At 46.9% G+C, this 11607-nt stretch overlaps 1 protein-coding gene across 1 annotated transcript in view; it reads left to right on the top strand.

The window, feature by feature from the left end:
• Positions 1 to 1975, top strand: part of Dnajb11 (DnaJ heat shock protein family (Hsp40) member B11) — a 19591-nt gene extending 17616 nt beyond the window's left edge. Inside the window, exons 9-10 of the mRNA XM_004640884.3 lie at positions 119 to 278; positions 1267 to 1975. Coding sequence (XP_004640941.1) covers positions 119 to 278; positions 1267 to 1331 — 225 coding nt within the window. The 3' untranslated portion in view covers positions 1332 to 1975. The remainder of the gene's footprint in view (positions 1 to 118; positions 279 to 1266) is intronic.
• The last annotated feature ends 9632 nt before the right edge of the window (positions 1976 to 11607 follow it).

Here is an 11607-nt window from a genome sequence, read left to right on the forward strand (position 1 = left end):
CCTGCCATGTGCATGTTGCTGAGCTGTGCCACCTGCCATGTGCACCTGTGTTCCCAGGAAGCTGGCCATGCTCGTTAGGTGGCCTGCCCACACTGGGCCATCCCCTTTTGTGTTCCAGGTACACATTTCCCGGGACAAGATCACCAGGCCGGGAGCCAAGCTCTGGAAGAAAGGGGAAGGGCTCCCCAACTTTGACAATAACAACATCAAGGGCTCTTTGATAATCACTTTTGATGTGGATTTTCCAAAAGAACAGTTAACAGAGGAAGCAAGAGAAGGTATGGTATATTGTGTGTGTGTGTGTGTGTGTGTGTGTGTGTGTGTGTGTGTGGTGTATATGAGAACAAAGTGATGATAAAAACTACACTGCCCAGGGCCGGCCAAATAGCTCAGCGGACTAGAGCGCCTTCTTAGGCAGAGCACGGGGGCTGGGGTTCGATCACAGGTGTGTTGTGCTGGCTTGCCCCAGGGGCATGCTGAAACAGCATCTGAGACTGGGTGTGGTGGCGCACGCCTGTAATCCCAGCACTTGGGAGGCTGAAAACAGGAGGATCACTACAAGTCCTATCTATAATGAGACCCTGCATACCCGGTAGACCCTATACTAAATACATTAAAGAAAAAAACCTGTCCAGTGACAGGAACCATCCACTGTTAACACTAGCAGAACCCAAGGTGGCAGTGAACTCATCTTTCTCTGTAAAGACCATAATAAAAATCCTGCTGTTGCTTTGTAAAAAGGCTGTGTGAGTAGGCTTTGCGGTATAGGGAGTTAGAAGTCATTTGGGAGTGAAACTCAATCATTTACAATGAATAAGCGAAACCAAACTGTCAAGGGGAAGATGAGGTGGACAGCAGGAGGATCAGGGCTCTCTGGATGTCTGTAGAGTCTGTTGAAAGGAGAGCCCAGTTTGGGGAATTTAAATAATAAGAGAAAGAACAGTGGCTGAAGAGACTAAAAACTGAAGAGGACAAAGCAGAAGGAATGAACAGTTTGGCTGGAGAGTTTCCTTCCCCCTGGGGTTACCCCTTTTATTCTTATTTCCTAGGGCTCCCTGAATGTGAGTGGGGTGCAGACCTGGGGGAAGCAGGACATGGGTGCGTGCACGTGTGGACAGCGTGCTGTGTGTGGTGACCTCCGAGACTGACGCTTGTTTTATTTAGATCTTTGGGTGTCACAGGCCTTTTGAGTCTCCCCAGGAAGCTTGCTGTGGAAGCCTAGGAGAGTGAGACTTCTGTTAATGTCATTGTCCACCCTTCCTCCAGGTATCAAGCAGCTCCTGAAACAAGGCTCAGTGCAGAAGGTGTACAATGGACTGCAAGGGTATTAAGAGTGAATAAGATCGGGCTTCATTGGAAATACCGGATCGGCAATATTTATTATCTGCAGGGTTTTTGCGTGTGGTTTTGTTTTTGTTTTCATATGCAAGTTTAATTTTTTTCCTAATGGTCGTTGTGATGTGAATATGAGGGCTTAAGAATTTGTCCATTTGCATTCAGACAAGAATGACAAGGAAACTGGTTCAATAATACCTCTCCCTCTGTGGATACATTGTCTGGTGCTGCCACCTGAATTTCAAGAATTAAAGCTGCAAGAGGACTGTTAAAAATGAAATAAATAATGTAAAGGGTTGGCCAGAGTTGTTAGTTCCTTCATTCAAATGCCAACTGGAGAAGTCTGTTTTTAAATACATCTTGTTATTTTTTCCTTGACTCCTGTTTCTTTTCTCCTGTGAGCTGCTGGGGTTGCCCTCTCCCCAGCAAGCAAGATGGACATACATGAGCACACAAAAGAGTGGTGAGACGCAGCCCCCTGCTGCGTGAGACACACGGCATCTTCTAGCAGACAGCCTGAAGAAACTGAGTAGATTAGAGAATGGGCTATAAAAATCAAGGTTATACAAAAGCCTAATTGTCCTGGAGAAAGTATATTTTCTCTCATTTGAGAACAATAAAATCTGATATGGATACTTTATTGTTGAGAAAGAAATTTCTTGTATATAATAATCCTAGTTGACCTCATGATTAGAAATCCTTTGGCTTGTTTTAAGAACTAAGCACTGGCTATAGAAAATGAACTTGAAAAAGTAGAATTACAGATGACCTTTGCTTCCAGTGGCGTCTGATTCGGGTGGCATGTGACTGGAAGCCAGTTTGTCTCAAACTGCCCTCATTTTCTTATATTAGCCAGTCCTGTCACTCTCCACTTCTTTTGTACTTTGGCCGTTAGCCTCTGTAATGAATGAGTGAATGCTTTTGACTAATCCCACTGCACTACATGGTGCTGCCTTCCAACCGTCAGGGTAGTTCCAGTGGCATCTTCAGCTTTGACCTTGCAGCAGCCAGTGCTACCATTAAACATGAAATGAAACTCTATGAACACTTCTCCAAGTTTGGCGGGCTTTCTATACATTTACCATTCATTCTGTATGGAATTGCTGCTAGTTGAGCGGCTCTTAGAAATGGTCATTCACATTTCCCCTTAGATGTCTTCCATGAGGAGAATCCTTGCCGTTCTTTGGACTTGCTTTTCATTATTTCCACTTTGCTAGTGTATAGAAGATGAGTCAAGAGGCTAAGAGCTAGAATTACTAACCTTGTGGAGAAAGATCTTATGAAGATCATATTCTCCCTGTGAAAAAATTTTTGTCTTTTTGTGTTTTGGTTTTTTATTTTTGGCAGAACCGGGCATTGAACTCAGGCCCTTGTACTTGCCAGGCAAGTGCTTATTCTACTGAGCTGTCTCCCAGAAAAATGTTAATGGGGCTTTGTCATTCTTTTTAGTCTAACTACATCATGGAATGGCTACAGTGGAAAGTTAGAAATCCTTTCTTTATTGGTCCCTGAATTCCACTTCTCTGTAGGTATGTCATCTGAGGCACATAGCAAAGATTCATATTGAAGTTCCCTCTTACAGAAACCCCAGGGACAGGTGGTGGTGGTAAGACCACAAAGCTAGGCTCCCAGTTGCCTTCCTAGAGATCAGCGCTCTGTGAAGATGGAATGGTGCTCCATGGGACCATGAGGGCCACATAGACAAGAGACCCATGTGTCCCCGGGCACTGCAGAAGGGCTTCTGGCCTTGGAGGCTGTCGTCAACATAAACTTTCAAGCCAGAGGTTTTCGTGTATTAGAGTGCCAGTGAAGTGGAAATTTGATTGAGTAAAAGTGCTTGAGAGCTTATTATGAGCTAGCTTCCGTTCTGAGTACTCCAAAGAGCTGAGCTCTTACTTGGATGAGAGGTGTTTCTTTTTCGCAGATTCTGCATGAGGAGTTGAAGCTGCACCTTCCAGCTTAGGTAGGACATGGATTTGAACCCAGTAGCCTGCTCCAGAGAAAGGATTCAGCTGTGATGCATTCCCAAGTAGAGAAACACTGTGGGAGAGTGCCAGGTCACGGGAGTAGAACAGGAAGGAGTGCCCTTAGACCTGCAGGGAAAGAAGTTGCTCCAGGAGTTAGGTAATGAGGTAGAAAGGGACTCAGACCTAGGCTATGTGGCGCTGGAGAAGCCTCTAACCCTGTCTGGGTCTGTTTTCTCACTGGCAAAATGAAGATAGTCCCAGGTGATGTTCCTGTGCGGTTTTAACATTGTTTATGGAGACAGTATCCACTGGGGCTTCCTGCTCAGTGGCTGTGTTCCCTGTTGGTTTGGTTGCTAGAGGGCAGAAGTCACTGCAGAAGGGAGAAAGGATGTGGGAAGTTAAAGCCGAATTTCAAAGTCATTGGATGCTAATAGAAGTGAAAAGAATTGTATTCTATTTCTTGAGAAAGATAGACTGTTACCAACTCTGATAACAACTTCTACACAGAACACACGCAAGAACTTGGGAGATCAGAGAAGAAAAATGCACCTGGTCAGGGTTCACATCGCTAGTGCTTCAGTCACTGAGACAAATGTTCCCAGCACTCATAGAGATGGTGTGGGCGGGTAACCTGCATACAGTGTGAGGGAGGAGAGGCGGCCTCCCCCTCGACCTCTCCCCGCCTCCCCTGTTTTGCTCTTGCTGCCTTCTGCCGCCTTGAACTGTGGCCTGTGCCATTCCACTCTGCCTTGGAGCCAGCCAAGTATGGACTGAAACCTCCACAAACTGAGCTAATGAACCTTTCCTTAATTTCAGGTGTCAGGTATTTTGTTTTAGCACCGAGAGAAAAGTAGCCAAGACACCGCCAGTCCTTAAAAATCATGTTTAGCAACTCTGTGTGTTGTCAGCCCACTGAGATTGCATCCAGTCTAGAAAACGGTTTCTTCAGTGTTAATGTGTTTCTTACAGTGAGTCAGATCTTCCCCCTTGGTCTACCATTTCCTTTCACTGATGTTCACTGTACTCTTGATATGTCAGATGTCACCTCTTTTGGCTATAGAAGCAAAATGGTTTTATCCACCGTAGTGATTAACGTGTGTATGTTCTCAAGCAGACTTAGCATCTTCGGATTCTAGTTCTACTACTAACTGTGCTTCAATTTCTCCATCAGTGAAATTGCTGTTAATTAGTAGAATTATTTCATAATTAATACAATTATTTCATAATTAAACATTTACAGCTGCAGTAACTCTGGAGACAGACAAGCACAAGAGCAAGTTAGCATCTTTATGTTACTGAGCCTTGGAATTTCTGTTTTTTCGGTTCCTTCCCACTTGCAATAAACATTTTTTATCTCCAGATGGCGCTAAAATAGTGTTGTGAGACTTGTAAAGTCAGCCTTCGGGCTCCAGATCTTTTAAAGTCATTTTCTGGTTATTACTGCTAAATTAAACACAGTGGCACACCTCGCACTCCAGTACCCGGGAGGCTGAGGCAGGAATTCGAGGTCAGCCCCGGCTACAAAGTGAGCTCAAGGCCAGCCTGAACTGCATAGTGAAAGCCTGTCTCAAAAAGACAAAGAACAAAAAAGTTAAGCTAGTAAGTAAAAAAGTAAATTACATGGCTATAATTTTCACTGCAAACTCAAATAAGTAATCCACATTAGCTGCCACTCCTTACAATCTCCTAATTCTAGAAGACAGGTTAGACCTCACACGGCTGTGTTTTGATTTGGAGTTTGATTTTGCCAAAAATAAAAATAACAAAATTAACTGTAAACACATGCACACACACACACGCACATAAGATGGCTCCTGAGAATTGACGCCAGTTGTAGAAGCCACTGTGAAGAGCATTAGAAATAAACGATGTATGTGAACCTGCCACTTCTTCAAGCTAGATCATTAAGCTAGGAAATCAGGAAATGTGGCAGACAAGGTGCTGAGCGAGGTGTCTGAAGATTCATCTTGTGCATCTCTGGGGCAGAACGGAGGTGCCCGGCTGGATTCGTGCCTCACCAACTGTGGTGAAACATGCTGCTGATTGATGAGTGGATCAGCGTCGGCTTGGAAGGGAGGTGGGCTCTGTTGGCACAGGACGGCTGCACTCTAAGTCCTGGTCTGTTCAAATCTTTGTTTGGTGTTCGGTATCTCAGGAAGAGCTGAAATGCCACATGGCTTCTATGTGTGCAAGCCACACAACTTCCACAATGCCCGTGTCCTTGTCAGTCCAGGAAGTCGTGGGAGGGATGCAGGACACATCTGTGTTAGAGCCAACCAAACACATTTTGGACTCTTGTACGGTGTTTCAGGGCCAGGGAAGCAACTTAGCCTGGTGGGACAGCACGGGGTACACCAGCCCCAGCCACAGCTTCATTTGACAGCAATGCTGTCAAGTTATCACAGGATGTCACCCACCACAGTCACAGGGGCTTTGTGCTGAAGTTTGTGGGCAGAGGAATTACAACAAACTGAAGTCTGGTGCATAAAAGGTCTAACCATCGGAGCCACCCAAGGAAGCTACAAGCCTTCAGGCCATAAATTATAAGCTTTCAATGTGTGAGTGAATGCCTCTGCCCCTTGTAGTTTGTTTACTAAGGAATTTTGAAATTGGTTAAAACAGAGATCATTTTCTACACAGAGTCCTTCCTGGTCCTTGGCTCGGTGTGGGAAGTTTATATTTGTAATCCCATTGATAAGTAATTGGAATCCTGTCAATTCCAATCTACCACACCCAGTGCAACCCATGGTGAGAATAAGACACTAAGGCATATTTATAGTTAGGGGAGTCAAGGGGTCCTAAGCCCAGCCATGGTGATAGCTATCCAGAACAAAGGCCTTGATCCAGGGCTGAGCCTGGGTTTTATTCAGTCATGAAGGAGGAGTGGCTTGAGGATGAGTGACTGAGAATGGTGGGAAGGAGGTGAGTGCTGTGAGCTGGGCGAGGGAGGAGGCCTGCCTTCACCTCTGCGATATGCAGAGAGTAATCTGCATCACACAATTCAGATAGTCTCTAATGTTTTGGGGACCAGTGCTTCACCTCTGATGTGTAATCTTTCAAGCCCAGGAAGTCATAGCCTCTATCTTGAGGCTCGATCCCAGCTGATAGCATGGAGCATTGGCTCTTCATCCTGTCTCGACCTGGCTCATATTAAAGAGCAGCAGGAGGCAGCTTCTGGGGAAACATGCTGCCGTCTTCAAAGACTACCACCAGCACCTCGGCTAGGCCTCTGTGCTTGGCTTAAAGCCCCCTGAAGGGATAAGGAAAAGTCCTAGCCAGCCCTGTACATACCAATACATGGAACTAGGGTCAGGCACAGCCAAGATGGAGACAGTTGCTCTCCTTTCAAGGAGAGTTGCCCATGTGGTCCTTCCCAATTTTCTAATTCTGCTCAACAACTGCTATTGAAGAAAGACCAGAGTCTCATGAGAAGCAAGGTGGGAACCTCATGATGCTGTAAGATGATGTCACTGTTACTACAATCATGTAATAAATGTCTTTGACATGTATTAAGCTTAACACAACAATACTTACTCTTTCTCACAAATCTGCATTATGGACCCGGCTTGATGGAGATGATACTTCTGTACTTGGTGGCGGCGGGGACAGCGCAGAGCTTGGCGATGGGTCCCACAACTGGACTCTTCTCCCATGTGTAGCGGTTGATTTCCACTCATTCCTTTGTAGTTAGCAAGGCTCAGCCATATTCCAGGAAGGGAATATTAGAGTGAGCTGTGGCCGAAGAACCTTGGAGGCCCTGAAGAAGCATGCAGACTGCAAGTGATGCTGTGGCCTTGTTTGGGAGAAACACCATTTTCTCCTGGTGATGGGGCAACCATATAAGCAATAGCACCTGGGACCATGGGACACTGCGACAGCAATGGGCTTGGCCACGTGGCGCCTGTGGAGGACCACCTGGCGACTCCCCTTGAAAGAAGAGCAGTAAGTCCTATCTTGGCTAAATCTGGCCTCGTTTCCATGGATTGATATGTACAGAGCTGGTTAGGACTTTCCCTTATCCTCTCATTTGGCTCTAAGCAGTGCAAACCAGTCCAGCCAAAGTGCTGGTGTGTAGTCTTTGAAGGGAGACAACAGGGAAGTGTTACCCCTGTCCTTGTGTCACCCCCAAAACATGTGTGACCCAGGTGGGATGGACAGCCATGCTCCACACTGCGTTAGAGGCTATGACTTCACAGGGCATGAAAGACCACACATCAGAGCTGAAGCACCAACCCCAAAACATTAGCTACTACCTCCAATTCTATTTATTTGTTTATTTATTTATTTGATACAGGGTCTCACTTCACAGTTCAGACTCATATTCTTGTCACAGCCTCCCTGTCGCTGGGATTACAATTATGACCACTTTCTGGGCCGGAATGGCATGTGGTACCAGGGATCGAACTTGGGTCCTTGCACTTGCCAGGCAGGTGTTTAGACCACCGAGCTATCCCCCCAGCCTACTACCTGTAATTGTAGTATGCAGATCCCTCTTTCTGCATGCTGCAGAGGTGATCTCAGGCCTCTGACCTAGCCCCGCTCTCAGCACTTGCCTACTTGTTACCACTCTCAGTCACCTGATGGAGAACCACTCCCTTCTTCTCAAATCAATAAACCCCCAGTTGGGCCCTGAGTCGAGGCCTTTGTTCGGGATAGCCAGCATCATTGCTGGGCTAGGACTCCGTGGCTCCCACCACCACAAAGAAGCCTTAGCGTCTGTATTCTCCCTGTGGGTTGCACCGGAAATGGTTGATTGGAATTAACTCACTAGGATTCCAATAACTTTTCATGGGATTACAAATATAAACTTCTCGGACTGTGACAAAGTCCGCGAGGGGCTCGGTACAGTGCCCACAGAGGGTGAAGGAGGAATTGGAACACTGCCCTGAGACCAAGCCAGGAAGGCGCTGTCCTGGGGGTGGTGCAGATGAATGTTCTGCTTGGCCAGGTGTGTGGGGAAGCTTCGCAGACTGCTTTTGGCTGCAAGTCTATTCTGGGGTCCTCGTTTCACTTCCCCTTTTCGATTGCAACCCAGGCCTATGAGCCCCCACCTTTCTTCCTGCCCCAGGTAGGGACTTTCATTCCTCTTACCAGCAGGCATAAAGCCTGTGGTTTCAAGAGAGGAAGTGGCCAAAATTACACTAAGGCAAAGAGAATGAGCGCAATTAAGCAGAGGCATTAAAGCTTTAATTTGGGATAAAAGATGTTTAGAAGGAATTGTAAGTTTTCTCAATGGAAAACACAAAAGGAAAACAGTGCCCTCCATTGAGGCATAAAAATTTGTTAAGCACCTACTATTTGCACAAACTTCAGGAAGCACCGGGGAACCCAAGATACCACCAGCACCAGCCTCTGCTCACAGTGGCCCGGCTGGTGCAGGGTGGATGAAGGCTTGGGCTCCACACAGCCCTCTGTGCCTGATCCCTGAGCTCAGGCCACTGCCCAGTGCTCGGCTGCACGTGACAAGGCCAATCCTGAGCCAGTGCTGCTGCGCATGGCTCTGGCTTGTGGCTGACCCCCCTAGTGGCACACTGTGTTCAGGGATCAGTCCTTTTCTCCATTTGGTTGACTTTTCCCTTCCTCCTCTCACTCCTCTTTCACACACAGTGTCCTTGTCACCTCCCTCTGTCTGACCCAGAGCTAGCAAGTGGCCACAGACACTCATGACATCCAAAGAGTGGCAAGGCCATCAGGTAAGCTGCAGCTGCTGCACAAATGTGACCTATGAGCTCTGAAAGACAAGCTCTGCCTTGGTTTATCTGAACGGAATCCACTTACATGGCAAAAGCTTCAGGCCACACAGACTCAAACAACTACCTAAATGCCTGTACTGAGGCAAAGACTCAGTACAGTGTCCCTTCAAAGAGAAAAAAAAGCCATAGTCACCATAACTATGGCCCCTTTTCCCAGGAGGATCCCTGGCCCCAGTCTTTAGTTCCCTGAGACTATGTCATCTACAGGTGCGAAGCACACACATGTGCATACGTGTGTGTGGGAGAGAAAAATGGCCTCTTGGGGTTGTAGCTTATTGATGTTGGTGGATTAAAACATCTTCTCAGAAGTGGGGCTCACAGTGACCTGGTGGGGGCAAAAGGAGGCACAGCTGATACTGGGAAGTGGCAGTCAACACTTCCTGTTATACCCAGAAAACGCTGGTCACTCATGGTAAAGGAAGGCCGTGCTGATGGAAATGAGGAGGCCCAGGTCCTGCCCCCCCCTCCAGGACCCCCTAGTCCTCCAACCCTACTGTAGTTGTCTTGTCAATAGCTTCTCCATGAACTTAGGCTTGAACCGTGGACAGAGAACATACAAATATCCAGCTGGGACTTTGGGCTTTGTGTTGCATCACAGAGTACGCTGACCTTGAACTGTTAGTTTTGGATCCCCTACAAAGAGATCATGCTGCCACCCCTCTCTGCAGTGCTCCCAGCGCAGTCTGTTCAATTAAACTCTCCTTATGCATGATGCTACCAGATTTCTTTTGGTTAAATGTCATTTTATCTGTTTATGACTCATGCTGCATGTTAGCTATTTATAGTGAGGGAACAATATTTTTGAAGAGTGACCAAGAGACCAGGAGAGGACAGTGTCCCTTTTCCTGAATCCCTGGGCAGCCAGCCCCTGGGAATTGCTATTATCCCTGGCATCTCCACCTGCTCTTGGACTCCACTGCTGGTCCTGGACTGTGCTTGTCCCTCGGGTCTACTCCCTTCTTTGAAGCACAGCTGCTCAACCCTGGATCCTGCCACCTGCTCCAGGATCCTGCTGCTTTCCTAGAATGCTGCTGCCTACCCAGAATCCTGCTGTTTACCCAGCATCCTGCTGTTTACCCAGAATCCTGCTGCTTACCCAAAATCCCACTGCTTACCCAGAATCCTGCTGCTTACCCAGGATCCTGTTGCCATCCCCTGGGTACACTGCCTGCTTTGGAGCTGCTGTCTTCCCCTGAGCCAGCTAGCTGCCCCTGGTCCTCACTTTCTCTCCAGGGCACTTCTTGCCACTTGCCACTGTAGACCTCCCCCGGATGTCACTCCATACTCCTGGGCACTGCTGCCTGTCCCAGACGCGGGTTCTCCTACTTCTTCAATAGGGTACTAAAGCTTGCTTCTGGGAACCACTGCCTGGTTCTAGACCCATTGCCTGTCCCTAGAAACCTTTGCCCATCCCTGGGCACCACTCTCTACTTTACAGCACTGCTACCTGCCTTTCAATGCTGTTGCCTGCCTCAAGCACCACTGAAAACCCTGGACCTGGCTGTCTGACCCCAGACACCACTCTTTTCTTCAAGCCACCACTACCTCTGGACCCTGCCACCTGTGTATGGATACCACTGCCTGTCTCTGGGCACTGCTGGCACCTAAAGGACCTTCCCTTTCTTTTTCCTATCCAGTGCAAACTAGAAGATAATGCCTCTTTACTCTTGTTTGTCATAAGCTGTCAGCAACTACCGTCACAAAGACACTTGAGCTTTCTTGGGATGGCACCTCTTCAGTTCTTACTGTAGGAGAACTCAGATATCTGTGCCAGGAAACAAATCCCAGTGATAGACATCACTGTACTCTTCCAGTTGACCACAGAGGCCCAGCCCTGCCTTCATGCCCAGGAGATGGGTTCTGCCCCAGATCAATAGCCACAGAGCCAAGAGGATGTCCAAGTCTTTAGGATCACACAAAACATGCCTGGTATCTATGTAACTCTGTCCTATTGCATTACAAGAGGGAATTCAAGCTTGTAGAAGTCATGGGCTAAGTGCTAGACAAAGTTTGCTGGTTGAATGACAGTTTAATAATTGTGCAAATCAAATGGAAACACAACAAATCATATGTTGGCATGTTACTTATAACATGCTATATTACTACAAGCAATTACATCAGTGTCACATTAATAGAACTAACATTTAGATGCAAAGTTTAGGACAGTAAGATTGGGCTGGATATTGTGAGATTTTAAAAATAAAAATGGCTCATTCCTTTTATTTTACCTCTCTTCAGTGTCACTGTGGTTTGACTGTAGGTATTTCTGTTGGAGGATTTCTCTCAAACAGAAGTGGGTGTGGGGCACAGTGTAGGGCAGGAGATGTAGACTTTGGTCAAAATTCTACCTCTATGCCCTTGCATACTGTACAGATGTTACATGGATGTTGTGATAGAAAAGACAGAGAGGGCAAGTTAGATGATGTGGATTCTTTTAATTCTTTTTTTTTTTCTGGCACCGGGGATCAAACTCAGGACCTTGCACTTGCCAGACAGGCACTTAGGCTTCTGAACTATCTCCCCGGCCCCTGATGTGATTTTTTTTTTTTTTT

The sequence above is a fragment of the Octodon degus genome, unplaced genomic scaffold (assembly GCF_000260255.1).
Source record: "Octodon degus isolate 3935 unplaced genomic scaffold, OctDeg1.0 scaffold00128, whole genome shotgun sequence".
NCBI classification, from domain to species: Eukaryota; Metazoa; Chordata; class Mammalia; order Rodentia; family Octodontidae; genus Octodon; species Octodon degus.